At 32.8% G+C, this 27,928-nt stretch overlaps 2 protein-coding genes across 2 annotated transcripts; both read left to right on the top strand.

Annotated features, from left to right (window-relative positions):
* The first annotated feature begins 315 nt into the window (after positions 1-315).
* LOC139515268 (apolipophorins-like) lies at positions 316-13,582 on the top strand. Its single transcript, XM_071304833.1, has 20 exons — positions 316-436; positions 1,364-1,405; positions 2,052-2,212; positions 2,603-2,851; positions 3,019-3,171; positions 3,611-3,806; positions 4,015-4,261; positions 4,417-4,582; positions 4,885-5,058; positions 5,389-5,538; positions 5,685-6,260; positions 6,561-6,904; positions 7,230-7,412; positions 7,724-7,985; positions 8,497-8,641; positions 9,018-9,275; positions 9,642-9,899; positions 10,120-10,354; positions 10,828-11,044; positions 11,639-13,582. Exons 1-20 carry the CDS (start codon positions 385-387, stop codon positions 13,580-13,582), a joined length of 6,012 nt encoding a protein of 2,003 aa, XP_071160934.1. The 5' UTR covers positions 316-384.
* Positions 13,583-13,835: 253 nt separating this feature from the next.
* Positions 13,836-26,035, top strand: LOC139516575 (uncharacterized). Its single transcript, XM_071306753.1, has 11 exons — positions 13,836-20,477; positions 20,859-21,191; positions 21,515-21,677; positions 21,856-22,040; positions 22,473-22,723; positions 22,915-23,008; positions 23,516-23,603; positions 24,171-24,373; positions 24,623-24,950; positions 25,140-25,339; positions 25,626-26,035. The coding sequence occupies exons 1-11, from the start codon at positions 13,851-13,853 to the stop codon at positions 25,911-25,913; spliced, it is 8,760 nt and encodes a 2,919-aa protein (XP_071162854.1). The 5' UTR covers positions 13,836-13,850; the 3' UTR covers positions 25,914-26,035.
* The last annotated feature ends 1,893 nt before the right edge of the window (positions 26,036-27,928 follow it).

Genomic DNA, 27,928 nt, shown 5'->3' with positions numbered 1-27,928 from the left:
GTTGAGGAACATTTAGGATCCAAAATTCGGATAGGTTTGTCAAATAAAGTTCATATATATAAAAGTTAAATATATATATTTCATATGATGATCCATTGGAAAATATTTCATCATATCTTTATCAACTGTGTACATATCAAAATCCAATAGTACATCGACCTACACTTTTACAAATAAAAAAACAACACACAAAAATTTCACATGCGTAAATATATCTCGATAAAATATGATTGACACGGTTACAAAGTCCCAAATATGTCAGCATTATTTATTTATCAAAATGCATTAGTTAAATGTCACTTTGTACTCTGGAGTAGTATATAAGTGACTAAACGTCACATTGCTTTAGAAAACTGCGACCGAGAACAATCCGCCAGCTCCATAATGGGGCATACGTTTATCCTACTGCTTGCCTTAGTGGCATCGACATTGGCGGGTAAGTGTTTGTGATATTCATTTTACAGTTTCTTTTTTTATTTAATTACGCAGACGATTTTACTTTTTTTTAATTTGATAACATTTTTATATATGAATGACTTAATATTAATGTGTTTTTAAACAGTGGTACATTTCAAATAGTATATTTTTCATTTTTATTTGTATTGAATTTACAAAAGAAAACTTGTAATAAGATTTATTACTTGCATTTTCTTTAGTGTCACGTGACGTCGGTGTTCTTCTCCATCAATCTTGTGCACAGATGCGTTTAGTTTTGATCGACTAGGCTTTTTTTTAATAATAATTAAAGTATTAAGTTTATTGAATTGTGAATTTAAATTTAATTTTCGAAGGCGCGAAGTTTCTTGAATGAAGGATTCCAAGCAGTATTTTACTTAATGTATTTGCTAGGTTATTTAAAATACTGTATTCATGTAATGCCATTTATGTACGATTCGGACGCAAGAAGACTTAACAGTGGGTTTTCACCCATTTTGCCTTCTCCTGTATATATTCTGTGTAAGATTTTTTTTTATGTTTGTTTGAAATTTTTTAGTCAGTTGTGTGTGTATGTCGGTCATCTATAATTACAAAGTTTTGGCTGCTTGATCCCAAAATTGTGATCTATTTTATTTGTATAAATTTTTCCGCGAAAATATAAACATATTAAATGAGAAGAAATGGAGACTTTGAATAATAACTAGGCAGAGACAGCAGCCTGACAATGCAAGCTCATCAAAAACACATAATGTTTTGTAGTATTTTCATGAATTTTGTCAATAAATTAGCTAAACTTTATGTTTTAATGTATGCTCTTTTTATATTATTAGTATGATCATCAATTGTTAACATTTTAGGTGGTGTCTGGTAGATGTTTCTTTTAATAATTTTTCAAAGTAGATATTTTAATTTTTTCTATTTTCAGGACCAATTATTAACACAGGATCATGTTCAACACGTTGTACAGGTATGTTTTTTTTTTTAATTTTTTTTAATTAAGCATAAAATTTGAGGAGAAAAAAACAGTTTTCCCAGGTTCAAATCCTTTTTTTTTTTGTCTTACTGAAAATTTCTGTTCAAAGTCAGAAATAAGACAGTTGTTTTTCAATCGCTTCATTTGGTTAATACCATTTAATTTAATTATTTCATTTTTTTATGGACATCCCCTTTTGAATTTATCTTTGAGTTTGGTATTTGTTATAATATTCAAATTAAGAAAAGGAAAACTGCAAAAACAGTTAAATTTAACTGTTAATAAAACTTTGAATTTTTGAAATACTAAGGCTTTTCTACCTCAGGAAAAGATTACCTTAGCTGTATTTGGCAAAACTTTTAGGAATTTTTGGTCCTCAATGCTCTTGAACTTCGTAGTTTATTTGGTATTGTTAACTTTTTTTGATTCGAGCGTCACTGATGAGTCTTTTGTAGAAGAAACGCGCGTCTGGCGTAAATATTAAATTTGAATCCTGGTATCTATGATGAGTTTATTTTAAAGCTCGTAGAAATAAAAATAATGTTTCTATTATTAGGTTTGCTAATTATATATCATTCAGACTTTAAGAATCATGCAGATATAGCAAAGATATTTTAAGCATATAATTGATTTATTGCAGAAACAAAGAAATTTGGATACGAAACCGGAAAAACTTACGAATATGACTACACAACCGACGTCGACACAACAGTACAAGGAGCATCCGAGGAAAAAGCCGGAGTTCAGTTGACTGCCAAAGTTTACATCGATGTCGTCTCAAAATGTGAAATGAATCTTCGGGTAAAATACTTTAAGTTATTTTTCTAATGAGAATTGATTTATTTTACGCTCCAAAAAATTACAATGTTATATTACCAACATTAAAAGATATTCATGTATTTATTAACTTTAAAGGTTAGGAAATTCACGAAAATAACACATAAGTTTATCTTTATTAAGAACGATCAAGCCAAACATTTCATACGCAAAGGATATATTAATACGTAAAAACACAAGATCCGTATTACTTAAAACAAATAGCCAAATTCATCTATTTTAAACTTTGCCTAAGTTAACGAGACGCAATTTTCTCGTATCCGAATTCCTAAATTTCTATGTTTATATATCTGTGGTGCTGTTTTGACAAATTAAACATGTTCAATATGGAAATTTCTTTTCTCAAATTTTTAGCTTGACAATGTTAGACTATTGGAATCAGACCCAAAAGCGCCTGAAACACTTATAGATGCCGACAAAAGTGGAGAGTTTAGAACTAACCTTGAGAAATCTCCTTTGGCATTCTCCTTCCAAGATGGCCGCATTGAAGAACTTTGTACATCCATACCTGAGAAAACATGGGTACTCAACATCAAACGTGGTATCCTCTCAGCAGTTCAAAACTCAATGGATGACCTTACACAGGATCAAACAGTCCAAGAGGTAAACAGAATTATATCATAGTTTCACTCAAATAACTTAACAAAGACAAACTTATGTTGTGAGCTAAAGGGTAATTATAGCAAAGGATTGATCTTTATAGATACAGAGAAAAATAGTATATACACAACACCTTTACTATATTCATATTGTTTTGCTTTGTTTAACAGACCGACATCACTGGGGAATGCAAAGCAGCCTATACTGTATCTAGCAACGGATGGTACTCCAGAACAATCAAAAAGAGCAAAGACTTGCTTGGATGTACAGACAGACATGGATACAATACAATGATGCAGGGAACACCATACAAAATTCAATCAGTAAGTTATAATTATTATTTTATCTTTCTACCAATACGTCTTATTCTATAGTCTATTTTAATAACATCATAGCTCTTCATCTTTTATATAAGCTTTGGATTTTACATATTTTGGCCACGAGCATCACTGAAGAGACATGTATTGTCGAAATGCGCATCTGGTGCAGAAAAATTGGTACCGTTAATGTTATTGTCCATCTGTTTCTGCATGGAGGGTCAATTTGGGTACAATTTCTAATAACACGAGTTTCGTTTAAACTGGAATAAAAATTGACTTTGAATAGGACTTCTATTCACCCTTAAAAGACTTTTTTTACACGTTTTCTTTTACAAGTATTTATACAGATATAACTATAAATGAGTTTATATTTTATAACTAACAAAAACTACAAGGAATTAATAATATGTTTACCACAATGGACTTTGATATACAATTTTAGGAAATTCAGTCTCTGCCACTGATAAAAGGCAGCCATGAGTGTTCACAAGACATCAGCAAGGCTGGTATACTACAGAGCAGTGTATGTGAAGAAGAACATGTTCTCCGACCATTCTCAAGGGAATCTAGTGGTGCTATAACAAAGACCAAACAGACATTGAAATATGTAACAGAAAGAGTATCATCTTCTAGCTCAAGTAAGAAAACATTGAAAGATATATCAATGAATCATTTTAATGATAATTGACTCTAATTAAAAATAGAAAATTTTGAAAAATATTTCTCTTATCAAACTATTAAAATTAAACTTTCTTTAATAAAATAAATGTAAACAGAATCTTTACTATGCATTTCAACAGAAATATTTCCAAGTTTTATATAAGAACCAGTGTACTTGTATTACAGTTTCCATTGGACACCGCGTTCCATTGACGTTTGTGCATTCTAACGATGGTAGAGGTACAATCAGGGATGTCATGAGTAAACTGAATGAAATTTGTGCATCCACATCTGACAGTGTGAAACCGGAAACTCCACTTTTGTTTTCTGGACTGGTTAGATTAATGAAGGCTTTAGAAAGTGATGATCTGGAACAGATTTACAGAAAGGTGAAAGGAACCAGGTTCTGTGCATCGAATCAAAAGAGAGTTGAGTAAGTGGCATTTATCAGTTATTCTTGTCAAGTATTAAATACAATTGAAACACTTGCTACTAATTTTGTATCTGAAGCATTATGAATCTAAATACAATTTGAAATGATGAATTGTTTTATTGGTATTGATGAAAAACTAAATATTTTCTTTGTAGAAAATTCTTCCTTGATGCCGTTTCAATGCTTGGAACAAAAGCTTCACTGAGACTGATTACTAACTTGATTAACAAGAAAGAAGTTCGTGGAATCGAAGCTAATATGTGGCTAACAACTTTATCGTTCATCAAAGACCCGACAAAAGAAATGCTGAATGAAGTCAAAGTAGGTCTTATGTTTGTTTGAAAAATATCTGTTACTTCAGATGTGACTTAACGTATTCAATTTTCCTACGTTTAATCAAACTTTGAATGAAGTAGAATTTCATAAACAAAATAATTTGTCAAAATTGAGCACCGTATTGTAATCTTGTAAACGATACGTCTATCATTGAAGGTCAACATTAATAAAATCATCACTTTAAAATCAGAAACTTTGTCTCAAGAACATACTAGTCTGTCGTAATGCTCATAATGGTTTTAGTTACAACAGGTTTTTACTCTGTTTTTATTTTCCTTTATTGACAGCCACTCATATCATCCGAGGACAGTGAAGAGGCTATGCTGGGTGTTTCGTCACTCGTATATGCCTACTGCAAGACAAAAGAATGTGAAAATGATGTGGACATTGCAAGTATTGTTGCTTCTATAGAAGACAAGATTGGTGTTGGATGTTACGTAGACAAAAACAATCTTGGCAAGGTATGTGAAATATAATGGTGACATCTGACATATAATTTACCCAATGGATTTTTTTTTGCTGTGAATTTAAAGTTAATATTTCAATTACTGACTAAAACACAATATACAAGTTTGTTAAATATTTAAGTTTTATATCACTTTATAATTATTATCATTATTTACGATTATCATTAATTTTAAAACTTTTTTTTAGGTGATCAGGAGTCTTAGAGCACTTGATGTAGTTGATTGAATCAGAGGTTTAAAAAAAAATTCTTCTTCTTTTTTTTTTTTTTTTGGTTAAAGAAAGTTAAAGTGTCATTGAATATTCACTTATGAACTTTGTTTTAGGTGATCCGTAGTCTTAGATCACTTGGAAATGCTGGATTCGTTAGTAATGCCATTAGAACCATCTCTAACTGTATGACCAAGAGAGAGAATCCTACTGAAGTCCGCCTTTCTGCTATACAAGCCTTCCGTCGTATGCCATGCGCAATAAGCGTAAGTTTTCAATTTGTAATTTTGTTAAATGTCCATATTGAGTCAATACTAATAGTTATACAGTTTTTATTCTTGTGTATAGCATCATACATTGTGTACTACAATGCCTATAATAATGAATATATAAAGTGTGTTCTCCATTGCAGCGAGACGACGTCATGGCAATCTTCAGGAACAAAGACGAGGATTCCGAATTGAGAATTGCTTCTTACCAGGCTCTTATGACATGCCCTTCAGATAATGTCCTGTCTCGTGTTAGAAATGTACTTGAATCAGAAGAGGTCAACCAAGTTGGTTCTTATGTATGGTCTCATTTAACAAATTTGATGGAGACTTCAAGCCCACTGAAACAAGAAATAAAGAATATCATCAACGACCAGGCGCTGAAGAAAGAATTCGATCTTGAAAAACTGAAATATTCCAGAAACTACGAAGGCTCCTTCTTCCTTGAAAAACTAAATACTGGAGCTTCCATTGACAGCAATATTGTGTGGTCTTCAAAATCTTTCTTACCAAGATCTGCCATGACTAACATAACATTCGACCTTTTTGGACATTCCGTCAACCTGTTAGAAATCGGTGGACGAATGGAGGGCCTTGAATATTTTCTTGAATCTTACTTTGGACCTAACGGATACTTCCAGGAAAATGATGTCAAAGAAGTCACTAAACAGAACATAAAAGGAATCAGTAATACAAAAATGGAAGACATTGACAGACAGGTAAATTTTATCATTAATAATATGTTAGATATCTAGTCTGAAAATGTGCCACAGGTTTAATGTAACTTATTTCAAATATCGTTTTGGCATACAAATTTAAAAACTCTTTTGTAGATAAATAGTGCAAAGTTTATAATCTTTTTAAGCTTGGTTTGTATGATATGACTTGTATCGATTTAATATAAAAAAAAAGAAGATGTGGTATGAAATAACTTTCCATTAGAGATCAAATAAGTTTTGTTTACCTAATTGCTGAACCAAGATATTATCCTTCTTAACAAGATCAATTTGCTATTGTAGTTTGACACAGAATCTGACTCATTGAAAGGAGATCTGTACATGAGAGTTTTTGGAAATGAGCTACTGTTTACAAGATTCACAGGACTAAGTGATATCACTGATGGTAAATCAATCAATATTTTGGACATTCTTACGGCTCTTGCCAAGAAACAAGAATACTCGTTCACACAGAGCTACGTCTTCTTGGATAGCAGCGTCATCATTCCAACAATGGCTGGCTTCCCATTAAATTTGACCATTGATGGATCAGCTACCGTTGATTTACGTGCCTCTGGTAAAATGGATTTGACAAAAATAACAGACAGATCACCAAGTCTGTCTTTGGATGGATATATGAAACCAAGGTTAGTAATGTATGACTAGCATATTAAAAGAATGAAAACTGTCTGCAGACGAAATCAACTCAAATTTCTAGGTTAAAGAAAAAATGAGTTAAATTGGAAAAATTTCGTACCGTTACGAACACATATTGGTCATATGTGTTGGAGCGTGTTACTTGCGGGAACAGTTAATATCAATGTAAACACTTTTAGCCACCAAATATTTAAAAGCAATTAAAAAATAGTTTATTATAACAATAAAAATCTACTAAAGTTTACCTCCAATATAGTGTTTGTTGTGATTATGTATACGTTTTTCTAAATTTTAATATTTTCAATGTTTCTACAGCGGCGCTGTCCAGATCAACAGTATGATGAGCGTAGATGCATTTGTAACAAAAAGTGGAATGAAGATGGTTTCCACTATGCATTCCTCCTCCTCTCTAGAAGGACACGTAGAACTGAAAAACGGCAAAGTACTAAGTGCACAGATCAAAACACCATTTGACAAAATGGAAGTTTTCAATATCAAGTATGCAAAATATTTAATATTTTACAATAACTTACGGTTTTGAAAACTTTTTATTATTATTTTGCTTATTCCTTTATAGAACAATGAAAATTTAATTCGTAGTTAAAACAAACGATCTTTAGGTTATTCATCATGGAATTCTAAATAAGTAATAGAGTGATTGTCTTAAATTTATATAAATAGTCATCAAAGATACCTGACGTATAATTTGGTTTCCGGTGCACGTTTTGTCAGCATGTCGTAGGTATAAGTCGGGAATGCAACTAAGAATATAATAATTTTATATAATAATAATTGACTATTATCAACAGGACTGCTTTCTTCACTGTCCATCGTGAATCCGAGAGAGAACAGAAAATGATTACTGCTAACAGACAGACTAAAAAAGTATGTTCTGGAGACAAACTTGCCAAGATTACCGGACTGGAACTCTGTGCTGAACTTCAGTATCCAAATGCATCATTGATAGCAGATGCTCCATACTTTCCAATGACAGGACCAGTTAGTGCTGGACTCACTCTTCTGAAACGTGACACACATGCAAGTTACAACATGGAATACAAATTCGTAAAGGTAATGCCATATCAATACTTAAAAAAGACCCGAGTTTTTAAAAACTGAGCTCTCTCTTTAATTTAATTAATAAAAATTAGGAAATTTTACCTGATAAAACAGTATCAAACGAGGAAAAAAAACAAATTAAAGAATTTCGGCGAATAAAGAAACAATTGAAAATCTCTCAAAATAAGTTTGCAAACTATCCTTAATCGATTCAATTTTCCCAATATGTTAAAATACTTTTCCTTTATTAATGTTTTTTTTTATATAACCTCAGATTTATGTTCGCAAACATTCTTCGACAAAGCTTGAACGACATTGAGCAAAGAATTTCTTCCATGGCGATGGTCTGTCTCAGACATTTACTTAAAGTGTTAGCATTTTAATACTGCATGTCTGACTCAAACTTTTAAATGAACAATACTTGAATCAAAACCCAAATATTTAGCTTTTAGTTGTGTCAAGTGCAGAAATGGAACGGATGTACTGAATAAATACAATATATAACTTCTTTGTTTGATTACAGGATAAACAAGAGGCCAGAGCTAGAGTAGCCTTCAGCACCCCAGGCTCTAATGTAGACCGTGAATTGAGTTTTGATTGTCTTGTTCGATCTGACCCTCTGTTGGAAATAAGCATGATCTCACCATGGAAGAGAGTTTCAGTTAGAGGTAAATAAATGTCATTATAGGAAAGACATAAACCGTTTGAATTTATGCTGAAATTTTGTTAATGTAAGAACTGATTACTATATTTTTTTGTTAAAGATATATATGAAATGATTTGCACTATGTAGTCATAACTCGCTTTCATTCGTATAACGTGACAAGACAGCTCACAATTTTATAAATTCAACTAGACGTTTCATACTATTATAATGTACGTATAATTGTGGACCATTGTGATAAGAATAAAAAAAATATGTGTCTGCTTTTCTATGTATTTTCAGTAATATAAATATCGACGAAATATTCTTAAATGTAATTATTTTTTACACAAAATATTTACGAAATCTAACCAAATAGTTAATAAGATTGAAATGTTTAGGAGCATTGGTTGGTGACAATCAACAGAAACAAGTGGCTGGAAGAATTGTTATCGACGATAGAGATGAATACTCTGTGACTGGAGAATGGATCAGAACAAGGAAAGGACAGCTTTATACTTACAATCCATACATTGAAATCATCATACCAAATATGGAAAATATCAGACTCAGCAGTTCTGTTGAGTATGTTGTCGGCAAAAGTTTCAACGGTGAATTGACCGTAAAGGGGCTATCTAAGCAACCCATTCAGTCAAAAGGTAGGTTATACCGTTTACCGTAAATATTTATTTTGCCCAAAAATGTGTGTGCAGTTATAGTTCAACTGTTGTAATCTTATATCTTATTATTTAATGCAATATTCAAAATCTTCAAGTAAACCATTCAAAAATGATCCTGATATTAGTTAAAAGTATGATGGGATATTTCTCAAAGTAGACATAACGATTTGGTCAGTTTATTGTCTATAATTGTTCAACAAAAATTGTACCGAGCTCGGTTTAAAGAAGGTAGCCCATTATCACTTACTAAAAATAAAAATGGATCATTATAACATAGAAAAGTACTAATATTTTCAATATTATTTTTCAACGTTATATTAGAATAAATTGTCATGTGATTTTCAGTAAACCTGATTTCCAAGAAAGCAATGTCTTCTATGAAAACATCCATCTCCTTTGAACCTGGGAAGGATTACAGTTTTGAAAGCAGATTGCAGAATACACAAACAAAGAAAGCAACAAAGTTAATGCCTTATTTGTCCATCCGTACACCAAAGGAGGAAGTCACAGCCCTGGGAGGATCCATGGAATATAAAAGTGGTTCTCTTATTCTAGTGGACATTACACTTGACAGGTTATTGGACAAAACCGTTAAAGTGTTTAGTAAGTTTTATACAATTTATTTAAGTCAAAATTTAAATGAATATAAATTAAGTCTCAATTACATCAAGCATATATCTTCTTTAATTTTTAGTCAATCTTTTAAAATACTATGTTTACTGCAATACAAGAATCCCAGATATCGTACAAATAACTATTGAAAATAGTGTACCTGTCTCATAGAGTAGTAGCTAAAATAGAATTTTCTTCATGTCTGTTTTAGCAAAACTAACGAGAACCTTAAGGAAATCAAATGCCCGGTATCAGTCAAAAGTTGACATCAGAACTCCACTTCTAAGAGCAAAAGGAACTTCAAACATTGTACTTCAGAAAACTGCTGTAATCACCAGAGTTAATCTAGATTATGTTATTCCAAGAATCAGCAGGGACAAAATAACAGTAAATAGTAAAATCAATTATGGTTTCACCAAGAGTGTCTGGTCATTGGCTGGCAAAGGGTATGTATACATATATGAATGTTATTAAATTTTACATTTTTAGTGATACATTTTATTTAGCCTCCATGTAACAGATTCTATCCGAATTAGAATTCTCTAATATTGCTGGATATTCAGATAATGCAGTGTGTATAGTCTGTGTGTCCGAAATGTTTGTTACATTTTTGATAATTATCAATTAGATATGCTTCACCGTAATATCAAAATGTGTAATTGAAATACAAATTATTCAACAAACTATATATGTCTTGTAAATTCCTGCAACAAATGAACAGACTGACAGACAGACTGAGTACAAACCTAAAGCCCCCTTCGACTATAATTTAAGTTTGGAGATACGCAATTTTATGTTTTACATCAAAACTGCAATTAGTATATAATGTCTAGTCAGTGGTACTCTTAACCCGATTCTAGGAATGCAATTTTTGAATTGAAAGAAGCAAATTAAATTAAATTGTTCTCTATACTTACAGATCTTTAACTTTCAAGAAGAATGGTGACTACAATGTTGTTATCAACACAGACATGAACAACAAAGCGAGATTGACAAAAGTGAACTTTGACCTTAGATATGGTGCAAAACCAAAGGATGAAAACAAGCGTATCTTTGTTACATCATTAGTACGTCACGAACTGGGATGGAAGAAATCTGAATTAGATATAACTGGTGATATTCGACATCTGGCTCTGGTAAGATAGTCGTAACATAGAATACCATTACATGCTGGTCTAAAAATAAAGAAGGCAATGCCATATGGAAAACATTATATCAATATAAAATAAGGAGATGCGGTATGATTACAAATGAGACAACTATTCATCAGAGTCTGTATCAAATGAATTTAAGCAACTGACATGACAAAATGTGAAAAAAAAAGAAAACTGTCTGATTTAAGAAAGAAAAATAAAAACTACAAAAAAACTGTTATCACAGACATTTACAAATGACAACCACTGAATTACAGGCTTCTGACACTTTTAAAGTACACTTTTATTTTTGAGTTACCGGTAAACACATCAGAGTCATGCCTCACTGATAGCGGTTATGTAAATAGTTCTGTATTGATAAAGCGCAGGACCTCCAAGACCAAAAGGACCATACTTCTAAATGCGAGTTACTTATTATATGTGAGTTTACTCGATTGAAATTATTTGATAATCGATATGTTACATAACATTTTAAAACTCTGATAAGGGTGGAATTGTAGAAAGCCACGTGCTTTCAACATTTAAACAGTCTGTGAAAGTTTAGAAATAATTACATAATCATATTGCTACTTTCAGGGATTAGATCTTAAACTGAAAGGAAAGCATTCTCACAATCCAAAGAGTATTAATTCTAATTTTGGGTTATCATACGGCAAGAAGCAATCAGTATCCGCTGCATTGGTAATGAAGAACAAGTCCAAAAAATTTACATCCTTAACTGGGGATGTAAGTCTGAAATGGAACGACAAAGACTTTTCTATTGCGAACAATTTTGAACAGAAGAACAAAAGAAGATACACAAATGAGTTGATCTCAAACATTGCTGGACACAAAACAAAAGTTGTAAGTGATCTGAAACTTTCTAATGAAGAGTATGACGTCAGCACTGATATAAGTATGTCCGGACAGAAGCCAGTCCATCTTGAAGCACTGCTCAACCTAGATCCTAGAAACTTTCGTGTCAAATCTCGACTTAATAATGACTATTCGGTAGAATTTGGTTCTCAATACAAAAAAGCAGCACTTCTACGACTTTCTGCTGATGTGTCTGTGCCTTCAAGAAGAGTCAAAGGTGAATTTGAAGCAAAGAAGAAGGGACCGATATATGTTGGACATTTGGACATTCAATGGGATGCTAATGCAGACAAGGACAAACACATATTTGTTGACACTCAACTCACATACAACACCATTAAAGATATTGATGCAATCCTTGTATTCAAAAGTCCACTGCAAAATAACAAAATCAACATAAATCGCAAAAACGAAAATGCACATTTTGACATAAAATCTGACGGAAAAGAACAACTATCTGTTGACGCAACTTTGAAACAGGAGAATGGTAACGAACAAGTCAAAATCGAGGGCAGCTTAATAGTACATACTGCAGCGAAAGGATTAAGATATGTTAAACTCGGCATGAACCATTTGTCAGACAGAAGCGAATATAAAACTAACTTTGATGTCAACTGGAAACCAGATAACCAAATATCAGCTGCCTTTGACCTGAAAAAACCATTGAGCCTTCGTCAATTCCAAGGATCTCTAAACATCAAGACACCATTTAGTGGATTTAAAACCTCGTCCCTAGAAATTTTCCATGATGCTAAAGACTCCCTGAAGTCCCTTGTAACTGTTCAGGTAAACAAGAATTCTATACGGGTTGATGCATCTGCAAAGAAAGAAAACAACATATACTTGGGACATGCTGGTGTCAAATCTAACATTCGATCCATCCAAACCGTATCTTTAGATCTTAGTCATCAGAGTAAGGATACAACTAACGAAAACAGCCTCGTTCTAAATATCAATGGAAATGAATACAGATACAAAGGTAAACTCACACATGATAGAGCAGGTCTTATGATCCAGCAGAGCGGTAAAATAGCTCTTTCTTCACCAACAAGCCGATACGATTCTACATGGCAACACAGTAATACACTCAATGATATAACAACAGAGATCACAACCAATATTAATGGAGAGCATTATGATTTTAACATTAAGGGCAAACATAATATTGCATGGAAAGAAGCATCCGTTCAGTATACATTGACCTCCACAACTCCATTTGGAAAAGGACAACTTATGGTTAGTCATTTACATAGAGACAGTTCCATGGACACCATTCTCTCGATGAGCCACAATAGCAAAAACCTATTTACAAGTGAAGGTCATCTTAAAACTGAAAATGGGGAACTCATTGCTACCGGGAACCTCTTACTCAAAGGTGAACAAATGGTTGTAATAGAAGGACGATTGAAAACCGGATCTCAGAAATATGTTTTGGTTACTTTATCTACACCATTTGAATCATTCAGAAGACTTAGAACAGAGATGGAATTTAAAGGAAATATGAAGTCAATGACCTCCTATGTCAGCTTTGAACTACAACCAATTGTAAGAAAAATTCGACTCTCGTCTACATTTAACAGAATTGGTGGTGTGTCTGGTAATGTAAGACTTGAAACTCAATACCAACAACTTCCATCCAGTGAAATACTCAGGAACTTCCAATAATTTTGCCTCACGATTAGAAACTCTTCTCCAGAAGAAAAGAAGTCAATTGGACGTTTTATTCTCTAGTCTTGGTCCAATTGAAGGAAAATTTACCCTTCTTACTCCAAAATATGAACCTGTAAGGATGTCGTTATCGCATAGTTTTGAGTCATCCCTCAACAACCAAGTTTCATTAACATATGGAAGAAAAGATATTTTTAAATTACAACATTTAACAGCCGGTATTACACACGACCCTTCCGTCAAAGGATGCATTACGAAAGTTGTGATGGAGTATCCAGAGGGAAAATCTTACTATGCTGAGCTTGCTGTTGAATACAACGAAAACTATCAAGCTTCAGTCACAATACGTCTTCCTAATTACCATCCAATAACCGCTACTTTGAGCCACAAAGGAACATGGAATCAATTCTTATCTGGGGCTTACTTACAGTATGACAAAAATGGTAAACATCAACTTGATATCAGTTTCCATAATGGAAAGCGTCTCCAAGGTTCCTTCACTATGAAGTCGTCTCTTGTTGAAGATACCATTGCTTCCTTCTCTCACAGTGGAAATAGAAAAAGCATTAATTCAAACATTCTAATAAAATACGGGAAGAATAAGCCAATAAATGTAGACATAGTAATGACAAATGCCAAAAGAATGAAAGGAACATTAAAGGTTGCATCTCCCATCATGGATGATATCACAGTTCTCTTTGTACACAAAGGCAAAAATACAAGCTTCAAGACAAAAGCAAAGATTGGATGGGGAAAGAAGGAAGAAATTGAAGGAGACCTGACATTCAACTTTATAAAAAATCTGAAGGCAGACGTTTCAATATCCACACCATTCAAGAGCATCAGAAAAATGTCCGCTTTTGTAACACACGACGGGAATTTACGCGACTTCAAATGTCAGTCGGAATTAAAAATCGGGAAAAATGTTTGGGGTGCTAATGTTAAATTAACGGTTGATCCAAAATTAGTAACAGAGCTTACTGTCAACACACCTCATGAAGGATATGAAAAGATGAGAGCCTCCTATACACACAACGGTCAACTTTCTAACTTTAAATGTCATCTGGAAGTTTCAAAGAACAAAAAAGACATTATTGGTGATTTGCAATTTACATCTCAACCATTGATCCTTTCTGCAACTCTTCAAACACCGGTAAAAAGTTATGGCAATCTAAAGGCGTTACTCAGTCATGCAGGCCCACTAAATAACTTCCGAACTCAAGCTGAAATAATTTATTCTGATTCTAAAACTATAACACTAGATACATCAGTCAGCACAAATGACCGATTAACTGTTTCTGTTGATATCAAGACGCCATTCCAGGAATATGAAGAAATGACAGGCAAACTTTCACACTCAGGAACTTCCAATAATTTTGCCTCACGATTAGAAACTCTTCTCCAGAAGAAAAGAAGTCAATTGGACGTTTCATTCTCTAGTCTTGGTCCAATTGAAGGAAAATTTACCCTTCTTACTCCAAAATATGAACCTGTAAGGATGTCGTTATCGCATAGTTTTGAGTCATCCCTCAACAACCAAGTTTCATTAACATATGGAAGAAAAGATATTTTAAACAGCAGAATTTCATATCAAAGGGAACCAAAAATGAACGGAGAAGCTAACTTTATATCCTCATTTACACCTGACATGTCAGCATCATTTGAACACAGCGGGAACCTTCGACGATGCGTTTCAAACATCAAAGGTGCATATGGAAAAAAATCAGCTCAAGCAGATCTTAATCTTAGTACTGACGATGACCTTTCAGTTCGACTGAACATGAAAACACCATTCGATATTTTAAGGTCAGGAGAACTCAATATTAACCATAAAGGACAACTAAATGACTTCGAGAGCACAGCAGATATAGACATAAATTCTCAAAAGATCAATGGAATAGTCAAATTTTCAAGCAACAATGGAATAATTCAAGGAAGAGCCACACTTACTACTCCATATGAAATTATCCGTAGTGCAGAAATGTCATTTAAACATTCTGGACAGTTGAGAGATTTTGAATGTTCAGGTGAATATGTACAAGATGGAAAAAGATCAGAAGGACAGCTAACACTGAGAACTTCTAGAGGTATAAATGCAAGGGCATTTCTGAAAACGCCATACTCTAAAGATATCACTCTTAAGGTAAATCATGAAGGAGAAATTAAACGGTTTTTATCTAATGGTGAATTGAGTTACGGTTACAAGACAGGGTCTGCCCAGGTATCAGTGGATGTGGTAAGAGATATAAGAATAAGCGGCTTTTTGAAATCTCCATTTTCAAGTGATGTAGTCATTAGTACTGAGACCTCAGGACAACTGATGGACTTTACATCCGTATCCCAGCTTACTTACAGTGGGCAGAAACAACACGAACTTGAAATTTCTTTCAATGCTGAAGGATCATTCAAGACATGGAGAACAAATTTTGACGGTGCATACAATAAGAAAAAAATTACTGGAAAATTCTCGTTCAGCGCACCAAAAGGAATACAAGAAAGGACTGAAGCAACTGGACAAATTGAAACGCCAATAAGTGAACCAGTATCGTTTTCATTTATGTTCAGCAGTGACAAAGAACAAAGAAACACATATGGCTTCCAAACAAAAGCTGAATTAACATACAGTGGTCGCAAACAACATACAGTTCTTGCTAATTTTGAACACGCTGGCACACTGAAAGCATTTACAACCTCTACTGATGTGACATATAACACAGGGAAATCAGCTGTTCAAGTTAGTTTCGAGTCAAATTTGAACATTGAAGGAAAAGCAACACTAAAGACGCCTTTCATGAACGACATTATTCTGTCTTTCGGTCACACTGGACATCCTTTGAACTTTAAAACTCAGGCTGAGCTTACACATAGTGGTCGCAAACAACATGCAGTTCTTGTTAACTTCAAACATACTGGTGCTCTGAAAGCATTTACAACCTCTGCTGATATCACATACAACACAAAGACAGCATCTGTCCAAGTCAGTCTTGAATCTGAATTAACAATTGAAGGAAGAGCAACAGTAAAGACACCTTTCACAGATGATATCATTCTTTCTATCGGCCACAACGGACAACCTTTGAACTTTAAAACGCAGGCTGATCTTACATACAGTGGTCGCAAACAACATGACATTTCTGTTACCTTTAGTCACGATGGATTACTTAAGAAATTTTCCACCAGCTCCAATATTGTTTACAATACAGAGAGAGTAACTGGATCAGTATCATTTGATAGTACAAATGGAGTCCAATCCACAGTTTCATTGAACACTCCTCTGACCAAAGACCTTCGTGTATCATTTTCACACAATGGTAAATTGATCGATTTTAACAATCAATTTGATGTGACTTATGGAGGATCTAAAATGTATGAAGTTACTACAGATTTCAAATTTGAAGGCGAATTAAAAAAATTCCAGTCGTCGGGATCAGCTACTTACAACGGAAAAACAATTTCGAGTGATGTGAATTTGGATATCTTGAACGATCCAGAGGGAACAGTAACTTTAAGAACACCTTTTACTGATGATATAACAGTTTCTGTCTCTCACCAAGGGACTCTACATAATTTCATCAGTCATGGAGAGATCGGTTACAACGGTAGAAAACAGCATGAAGCCAATATTGTACTCCAGAACGGTGACAAGAGAGTATTTGTAGAATTGTCATACAATACTAAGGTAGCATCAGTAGAAGCAACATTAGAAAAATCTACAGGAATAAAAGGCAGAATTGAAATAAAAAGTCCATACACAAAAGATATCGAATTGGAAGTAGACCATAGAGGGGAAATGTTGAACTTTAAAACGAAGGGAGAAATAACCATCAGCGGAAAGAAACAACATGAAGTTTATGCTGCATTTGAGCATAATGGAGACATGACAAATTTCAGAACTTCCGGCGAAGCATCTTATAATACCAAGAGAGTGTCATCAGAACTACAATTCGACTCCACAGACGGTATTAAGACAAAAGGTACTTTGAAAACTCCATTTACCAACGACATAGAAATTATAATTGACCATAAGGGCTCTGTTAATAATTTCAAGTCACAAGCTGACATTTCATATAGTGGATCCAAACATCATGAAGCCGTCATAACATTTGGATGGTCTGGTAAACTACAAAAATTCCAGTTATCGGGAGATGCTACATATAACGGAAAGAAATTCACCACTTCAGCTAAAACCGACTTTACTAGTGGAATTGAATTAGAGGCACGTATGTCAACACCATTCACTGATGATATGGAAATCTTCCTTGACCATCAAGGCACTTCATCTGAGCTCATATCACAAGCTAGTGCAACCTACAGCGGAAGTAGACAACACGAAATTATTTCGACACTTAAGCGTACTGGTACATTGAAACAATTCCACGTATCTAGTGAAGTTCGATACAATGATAAAAGATCTGCTTTAACTGTCGATATGGACACTACCTCAAAATTATCTGCAAATGTGGCTCTTCAATCGCCAATATCTAAGAATATTCAGCTAGAAGTTTCATTCGATGGAGAAATTGAAAACTTCAAAACCAAGGCTTTGCTTGAATATGGTGAAGAAAAACATGAACTTTTATCAAATTTCTATCTAGATTTACCAAATGGTTTAGAAATAGATATTGACATACGATCACCTATCAAAAACATAAAAGCATCAGTTTCACATGAACTCAAAGGTACTTTGAAAAACTTCCGTTCAAACATCAAACTGACTCTAAATGACAAAGAAATCAACGCAAAAACAAATTTTGATATTTCTAGTGAACTAACATTTACGTTGGAGACACCTTTCTCTGGATATGAAAGAAATACGGCTCTACTAACATTATCAAATGTACAGTCTCTCATTTCTGGAAAGGCAGTTGCGAAAATAGGAAAACATAAAACTCAACTTAATGGCAAAATTGATACATCAACTGGTTTAAAAATCGAACTGTGTATAAAAACACCACTAACTAAAGACTTTGAGGTGATTATAAACGGAAATGGAGGTCTGCATGCATTCAGATACGAATCGTCTGTTAGCTACGGAAAAGAAAAAATTAGAGGAGAAGTCAACCATGATTGGTCCTCAGAAGCAATCAAAGGGAACATGCTGCTATCAACACCTATTCTAGAAGACATCAAAATAGAATATGACGTAAATGGAAATCCAAATTCATTCGGAACAACAGTAAAGGCATCCATTGGTAAATTGAATGGAATTGAAGAAATTACCACCGTCAGACTAGGAGTAAAGTCGATAGACTTCGTCACAGCACTTAAAACCACTTTATCTGGAAATGTAAAATCGTCTCAACTTAGATTTTTACATGATGGTTACATTTCAAATTTTAAAACAAGCATTGAGGCAACACATGCCGACAAGACAATCAAAGCCGATGCATCCTTTAAACACCTTCCATCTATCGAGGGTTCACTAAGCTTACAAACACCATTTGAGAAGCTAAGAGATGTAAATATCAAGATTGAACATACTGGATCTGTGAAGTCTTTCACAACAATCGGAAGTTTTCAATATGCACCCGACAAAAAGATTGAAGGAAATGCTAGATTCACAATGTATCGACCAGAAAGTATGTACTTAAATGTGGAACTCCAAACTCCATTCAATGTAATTCCTCATTTGAACGGTAGATATCGGCATGATTTCAAAACAGACAGTCTCACTTCATCTGCATATTTGGCGCTCAGTAGAAATATGCCTCTTATTAACGGAAATCTCAAGATAACACAAGAAATTGTCGATATTTCATTGAATACACCACAAAACAAATATTCCGTCAATGCAGACATGAAAATGAAAGATGACACCTACTCACTATCCGGAAATGCTGCAATTGGAGAGAAAAAGATAACTATTGCCATGAAAAAAACTCCATCCTCAATTAACATAAATCTTGATACACCAATCAAAGGATATGAGAGAACACAAATTAAAGCATCTGCCTCAAGAGAACCATACCATGCTGCACTTAATATACAGACATCATACTTATTTGATATTGAATTTGATGCACGCCTTACTGGTAAAAGATTCGATGAATTAGATGGATCCCTTACGCTTAAAACTGGATTATATAATTTGCGAAATATACGGATATCCATGAAAAATGACAAAATTTTTGGAGAATTGAAATCTCACGTTGAAGGATTTTGGACTGACCGCAACGGAATAACAATAGATGCATCTCTCACGAAGACAGACTGTTCACTAACAGTGTCTACTCCTTGGGAATCACTCCGAACAGCTAATGGATATGTAAAATTCGACTGGAGTAGCAAAACAAATCATTTGGTAGTAGCAACAAATATGAAAATCAACAAACAAACATTGTACGATGTTGATTTTGAAATGGATGCTGAGAAAAGAAAGGAAATAACATTGATAATTAATGTCAACGAACCAAGACAGATGAGGTTTGAATTAAATAAACTGCTTTCCTCAGAAACATACATGCTTGTAAATTGGAACAAGCAAGATAGAGACAGCAGTTGCAGAATGGATGTGAAATTCAATTCTGATTGGTCTGACAAAAAACAGATTGCAAGCTATCGAGGTATATGTGGGTCAAAATCTTACAGCATAGGAGCATCGTATCTTCGTCCTGATGAATCGTCCAAAATTGTTCTATTTATAGAAAAAGATGATATCCGAACACATGGAATTGAAACAATACACGATAAAAACGGACAAGCAACATACACTCTACAGCTACCATCTAGGACAGTTGTATTGTCAACTGTATCATCAGGTTATGATAAGTCAAGTCAAATATTTGATTTGTCGTGGGATGCAGAGAGAGACCAAAACAAAAGAATAGTATTTAAGACCAGATATTATGGAGATGAACTATCATTGGGTTTAGAAATGCCAAGTCTCGGAAAGGTAATTAAAATATACTTATTATTAGGATATAGAAATTTATTAATTAAAATTATCAAAATACATGTTTTTCAATTAGGTAAATGTCTTTTGAAATACAAGTGATTGATAGAGAATATTCTCGTTTGTTTAAACTAAAGATTTCATCTCAGTATATATTGCACTGCAGTAAATTTAATGCTATAAGTAATTAAATTATCTGTATGATAAGTTATATGAATATTTCCTATTTATACAATAGTCTTATAGCACAAATATTCTAGGTACAAACCAACATTAAATATTTTCCAAGGCACAGAAAAATCTTTTAAAAACATTTACAGTTTAATTTATTTTATTCTCTCATGCATACAGTTTAAAAGAAGTGCCCTTATTATTTTATAGGACCTTCAACTTGATTACAAAATGTTAATTGGAAGTGGAAACGTTATTTATGATGGCCGTACTGCATTCAGATACTCAAAAGATTCTCGTAAAACTTTTACCTTGAGTTCAAAATTAGAAGATGTATCAGGTCGTGGGGAGAATTACAAGTTCTTACTTGGTATCAGTCATCCATATACTACAGTGGACATCCAAACTAAAGCAATGTTCGGAAAATCTAACGACAAACTCTCCGCTGATTTTGATATCCAATATCTGACAGCAAGACGTCAAACAAAGAACATCGCCTTAATAACCGAGATTGATAAACTCAAACGTCAACTCAATATACAGGTATTGACTTACTAAGACTTAAGAAACATATTATTGTGTGAATATTTTTCTGTTCATTTTTTTCCATACTGGTTGAATAATGGAAGAAACAAAATTAATATATATTTTTTTATGTTTGTATATTAATTTGTTCATAAATATTTTTTGGCTTAATTGAAGTGTTAATCAATAAAAATAACGTTTTTTCTAATGAATATATGTTTCCGTATATAGAGTGAAATACCTGACTGAAAGTCTATTGGTATATACTATAAACGAATGGTCAAAGTAAAAAGTTGACAAGAATTTTTAACGTTTCTTTATGTTTGACTTTTATTCCGCAGGTTCGTTCTCCAATCAAAACAATGAAAATAGATGCTCGTGTTGAGACATCACCTTTCAAACTGACGATCAAAAATCTTTATGATGATACCAAGCCAATCAATACAGAGCTGACAGTTGATCCTAATGATGGGAGTCTGGATTTTAACATGAACTACGATATCAGTAAGTCATCCTTATCAAATACCAATACCATACTAAAGGAAAAAATAAAAAAAACAAGCGTTACAAAATGGATAGATACTAGAAGAAAATTCTGTATTAAGTTGAACTTTTAAACGTAATATCTTATATTCGTTTAAACAGAAAATTCATTTAATCCTATTATCTTTTCTATTTTCAGAAAACCCAGATAAAACACTTCATGTGAATGCTAAATTCTCAGACGAGAAAGGAATATCTGCAGAACTGTTCAGAAATGTAAATCAGAAGAAAACAGTAGACAGCTTGCTAAATCTGCGATTAAAATCTTCTAAGATTCTTCATACACGTGTTCACTGGCGTCCATCAATTATCAGTGATCTCAAGGTATATTTGTAACTTTTTCAACAATTTTGAGATTTATCAGTCATATACAGATAGCGAAAAGGAATAAAAGAAAAATCTCTATAAGAGCAAATGTCTTATAAATCATCCCACAGAGTAGTTTATATCTGATAGAAATAAGACCAAATAAATACCAAGGGTAGACCTAAAACATAAGATTAAAAAGACATTGAACAATACAAGAAAAAGACGATCAACCTAGGACAAAGACAGATAAAAATTCCATGATGTCGAACAAAAAAGAAATAGCAACCCAAACCATGCCAGATTGAAAATAGAAATAGTTTGTTTTACAAAGGTGATTTTTTTAAGCATTAAGTTTCATTCACATACACATTCGTTTCGGTTTGCTTTCTGTTAATGCTGTTATCATCATATGACCAAAACAAGTATAAATGTTCTTTAATCTTTCAGGCTGAACTAACAAAAAGAATTGAAGAATATGGAATACGATCTGCTATGGCCGTTGAAGAGTCTTCTGATGGAATTAACAAAGAAATATCATATAAGAGACGATTATTTCAAGCTGCCTATACAGAAGAAATCAAGTCCTATGCTGAAGCCATTAATGACAAACTGTCTGAACTCAGAACATTGAAAGCAGGAAATACCTTTTATCTTCAAGACATTTGTAATTCAGTTGATACTACCATGAACAGAATCGGGTACGTTTCTTTTAAAAACTTTCCACTGAAATTTTAATTTTTCACTTGAAAAAAATTTAATATTTTTTTTCAATTTTGTGCCAAAACTTTTAAGACTGAACAGCAGTGAGAGTATAATAGAAAACATATGAACCTAATATGCTAAAAGACTTACACATGTGTAACGATATCTTTATTTATATTTTTTTCAGTGAATATGCAGAAGACTTAAATGAAGCTTGGAGGAGATGCCAAGTCAAACACACAATTGATGAATATATGACCAGTCTTGAACAACTACAAAAGGTTATTATTATTTTTAACGGTATCAAATTTACTGCACGGCAATTTCTCTTCAATGATGCTCGTGTTTAAGCTACTAGTATTTAAAAAAAATCCAAAACCGTGTTTAAACGATAAAGAGACGATAACATATTTGTAGTTAGTTTCAATTGTTAATTTCTTGGCTAATCACAATTAAGAATAAATACTTTAAAATCTGTTCGTACTACAGATGTTTCCTTCCTGTGTTTAAGAATAATCAGCAATAATCAACATATGTATTACGTGATCTCTCAATTGTTCGGAGCAGCTGCGAGTGTACAGTGTTATCAGTGTACTTTCCTTCGTATTATTAATGGGGATGTGTCACTAACTTTTATATAACTTTATATAACACAGTATCTACGTACGACTGATATTCAATTTTTTATTACTCGAAAATGTCGCCAAAACACCTTTTTTATGAAAACTATTTTGTTTACCTGCAGAATGTCGGAAGTTTTATTTTACACTGTTATTTGTATGTTTCAGAGACTGGATGCCTACTCAGAAGATACTTATATCAACATGGGTGACCAGTTGAACAGCATTTCAACAAATTCTTATCAGAGATTACTTGGTAAATGTTATCCTTTGAATATCTCTGTTCGTTAAAATAAATCCAGGACAACTTACAAACTAAATTAAAAAAAAAACGGAAATTGTATAAGGTATTGCTGTATATAGAAGTTTAAATCATTTACACAATAGCCAAAACGGCATGAATTCCATTGCATCAGATGCACAGGTCGACAATTTATGTCTCTTTAGTGAGACTTGATGACAAAAATTAAATATTCGGAAATTTCAAGTTTATTACACACGTAAAGGGCCTTAAGTAAAGCCGAATTCGCACAAGGAATGACGACTTTCACGAGAGATTAGTTCCTTCATGTAAAATAATTTCAAAATTTTACAACAGATAATTTGATCAAGGCAGACGAAATCTGGGAGTGGCGTTCTGCTATATTAGCCTTGTTTCTTTGATCATAAACACTTCACATTGTTTAGACGTAGATGATAATCAACAACAAAATGTATTGATATAAGTTCCCCTTAAAAAAAAATTTTACAACGAAAGTATAGAAATTCTTCAAAATCTCTTTTTGTTATACATTTATATCTATATAAAATCTAATAATTTCAGATTACAGAAACTCTGTTGGAAATCACCAAACTGTTGTCAATTTAAAATCAAAATATAACTCTTATATGGATCAGCTTAAAAACATGAAATTAAATGAGCAATGGTCTAACGTTGCCAACCAGTACACATCAAGCATATATAACATCAGAGAGGGTATCAACCAAAGACTTGTAAACTCGTTACCAACACCAATGTACAACATGGTAGGTATAAACTTGTGTTGATCGATTTGTAAGGCTGATTTTAAAAATATGTTTCAAAAGATATATACATGTTTGGAGTAGACCCTATATGAAATCAAACGGAAACTGTATTAGCATCAATGTTATGAATTGCTAAAACAAAAATGAAAAAAATGAAAAAAGATATGTAATATAAAAACATATGTTAAAGTTACAACATTTATGTATATGATATTTAAAGTGAAATAAGATTTACATATTCTTTTCAAGGGATCATCTGCATACAAATACTGGGAATTTGAAGAGAATGTAAATGCTTTAGTTGACAAAATATTTGATGAATTGAAAAAAGATGCTACAAAGGAGGTGTCTGTTTTAAAAGAGATTTTCGGAAATGTACTCAAATCCAAAGTTATTAAATACGACATACTAAATGGAGATATTGAAGTCGATTTGTACCTGCCTGTTGATGTACACACTCTCAGCTCACTAAAAGACATTTCTTTGAGACAATACATTCCAGATATGAGCTTTCCAACTCCAAAACTAAATTTCCTTGGATCTGTGGAGGATTACATACCACACATGTCCTGGACAGGTTTGTAAACATAAATTTTTCTTTATGTTTTCTACTTATAATGTTATAGTTTATATATTCATCATACTCGTGGCCAAAAAGTTATAGCAGAAAACTACAATTATATGTGTTTTTTTTATTTTATTTTATTGTATGTTTCCTTAATGATATAAATAAAGAATAATTTGATGTTTGATTTCATTTCCACAGCAAGTGCAAAAGTACATGGCCGACACTTTACAACTTTCGATGGTCAAGAATTTGATTTCAGTGGTCGATGTAGCTACGTTCTTGCACGAGACTATGTAGACGGCAACTTCAGTATCATCATGAATTATTTGGGCAGACAAAAGAAGAAGTTAATCTTGACTTCTCACCAACAAAATGTTCAATTATCACCAAATGGAAAGGTAAATATAGTTCTCTACAGGAATATTTACATAGTTCTATATGTACATAAATATGAAACATTATGTGTATATCTACAAATACATATCACGGATATGCTTTGCAAGACTCCATTGCGAATGTTAAACATGTGATTCATGTATAAAAGTGAAAAGATAATAAAATGGCTTTAAGGTTAACTTTGCATGTCTGTATTACTCAATAAGACTTTGCTCTTTGCATGTACATTAATGTATTTTGTAACATGATAAGAAAAGAATTCACCGTATCATACATTCTCTCTTGTAGGTCAGTGTCGACGGTGTAGTTATGGATCTACCTTACAGATCATCAGAATTTGCAGTTTTCTCTGAAGATGGTAAGGTGTTCATTGAAGGACGTGGGTTCCAAGTCAAATCCGACCCAACTGTCAATATGGTCGACATTGATTTGAGCAAGTGGTACTTTGGTAAAACAGGAGGACTTCTTGGTACTCTGAACCATGAACGTTACGATGATATGATCATGCCAAATAAACAAATTACATCCGACGCTTTCGCTCTAGGAAACGCATGGCAGGTTCAAGATAGATGTTGAATGAACATTTCAAACTCTGAAATACCATGAAAAAGCAAACTGTGATTACTAACTTTTAATTTATATTTTGGATATTGTTGTGAAACTTATAATGAAATAAAACAATTTTAAGCATTGATAAAGTATCTTGTATAATCTTTTAAAATTAACATGGATCTAGGTATGACAAAACAAATATTGTTATGGATTGTAGATGGAGATTGTATATTAATTTCTAATTGTCTTGTTGGTTTTTATTGTGCTTTTAGGGTGTCGTCTTCTAGGCGTAGAATTTTAGATTGTTTGAATAATCATAGAAACATGAACTCGTCAAATAATATCGGGGAAAAAAAACCAAAAAAAGATATGTAAAAAAAAAATTGAAAACATTAAGAACATTTTTACACGGCTAAAAAAAGGATTCAATCTATTATCAATGTTTTGGTAAGTTAGGTATTTCAGTAACACAAAATTTGGAAGAAACCTATACTTAATTCCTTCGTAGATACAAAGATTTGGTTTGGAGGTTTGGCTATACCTTAAAACTTTATTCTAACGGGATATTGTTGGTCCTTAGTTATCATCCGATTGTTTAAATAAAAACAGAAATAATATCTTATATGAAACCAAAATTGGGCAACTATCAATGCTTCACTAGAATTGGTTCAAAGAATTTGTTGTCTCCAGTAGCAAATAAAACTTTTGCATTAAAAATGGACCAATTTTGAAAAATATTTTTCTGAAAACTCAAATCAAAGTCGACGAAAGTATCCTACAATAATTCAATTTTTGACAAGCTGTTATATAAAAAAAATTAAAAAATTCATACCCGGACATCTTATTCTCAATCAAAGTAACCTGATCTTTCCCTTTTTTTTAATGTAGCATGCTTACCGAAAAAGCACTTTATTCATGCAATACTGGCGTCTTTTCATTCTTCATGAAAAGCTCTTGTATGAAGTCTTCCTTATAGGAATAAAAGAACAAGTCGACAAATAAAAGAGTATAGTTGATATCCATTGAAAATCTGATTGTTGGACAACACAACCTTCAAACGTAACAAATAGTTTGTCAATAAAAATTAAGCATCTTGATAATCAGATGGTGTGCTAATGAGACATATATCCATCAGAGACAACATGACGTAGATAAAGTAATTTAAGTCTTATGTAGACGAAACGCGCGTCTGGCGTACTAAATTATAATCCTGGTACCTTTGATAACTATTAAGGTCACCATACGGCCTTCAATATCACTTTCACAGATGTTTTGTTTGAATCAATAGTAGGCATTATTTCTTTTACAAAATATGATTCATTCATTCCTTACATACAATACTTGTACATATGTTGAGTATTCTTCATATATGAAACAAAGTGAGACTGACTCTGTCAATCTATATTTAAAAAAAAACCACAAGGTAAGACGAAGAGAAGATTACAATATAATGAAGAAAAAAAAAAGACGACAAACAATTTTACCAAACTCTGCATAGAAAAACACAAAATGTACAGCACAAAAATTTGACGAAAAATTCATTTAGATATTTTTCAATTATTCTGAGAAAAACTAATTATCAAAGAATTTTGGTTATGATTGTATATTACTGACGAGATTTTTTTAAGAATAATTGTGGTGATTAACCCTTTACGGCTTCAACCATTACAAAATGAAAACAACTCTTAATGAAGTTCGTACACTAAAAGCACTCTTCTTGATTTAACTTCATCAGGAACGGAACTCTAGAATGACGGATTTATAAATCCGTAAAAAAGTTATATAACCATATGGCAGAGATGAACGCTCACAAACAAACTTAACCCCTCCACATTCTATATGTTTCTGTCTGGAGCCTATAATTCAGTGATTGTTATTGGCTTCTGTCTATCATTGTGATTCCGTTTATTACTTTTTTTTAAATAGGGTTGTTGGTGTTAGCGTTTTAATTGCGTCATATTTTGTCTTGCTGCCAACTTGATGGTTTTTAATGCTGACTATATGAGATATTTTGTGATCAAAGTTGAAGGCCGAAGGTT

This window comes from Mytilus edulis, chromosome 3, assembly GCF_963676685.1.
Source record: "Mytilus edulis chromosome 3, xbMytEdul2.2, whole genome shotgun sequence".
Taxonomy (NCBI): domain Eukaryota; kingdom Metazoa; phylum Mollusca; class Bivalvia; order Mytilida; family Mytilidae; genus Mytilus; species Mytilus edulis.
The sequence above is the reverse complement of the archived record's forward strand: the minus strand, read 5'-3'. Positions and strand labels throughout refer to the sequence as shown.

Excerpts from the sequence above, each read along its gene's own strand:
- LOC139515268 (XM_071304833.1), top strand. The coding sequence starts at position 385 with ATGGGGCATACGTTTATCCTACTGCTTGCCTTAGTGGCATCGACATTG. Across the intron at positions 4,262-4,416 it reads TCGAATCAAAAGAGAGTTGA|AAAATTCTTCCTTGATGCCG; the intron begins GTAAGTGGCATT and ends TTTTCTTTGTAG. Across the intron at positions 4,583-4,884 it reads AAATGCTGAATGAAGTCAAA|CCACTCATATCATCCGAGGA; the intron begins GTAGGTCTTATG and ends CTTTATTGACAG.
- LOC139516575 (XM_071306753.1), top strand. The coding sequence starts at position 13,851 with ATGGAGTATCCAGAGGGAAAATCTTACTATGCTGAGCTTGCTGTTGAA. Across the intron at positions 24,374-24,622 it reads CAACACCAATGTACAACATG|GGATCATCTGCATACAAATA; the intron begins GTAGGTATAAAC and ends ATTCTTTTCAAG. Across the intron at positions 25,340-25,625 it reads AATTATCACCAAATGGAAAG|GTCAGTGTCGACGGTGTAGT; the intron begins GTAAATATAGTT and ends TCTCTCTTGTAG.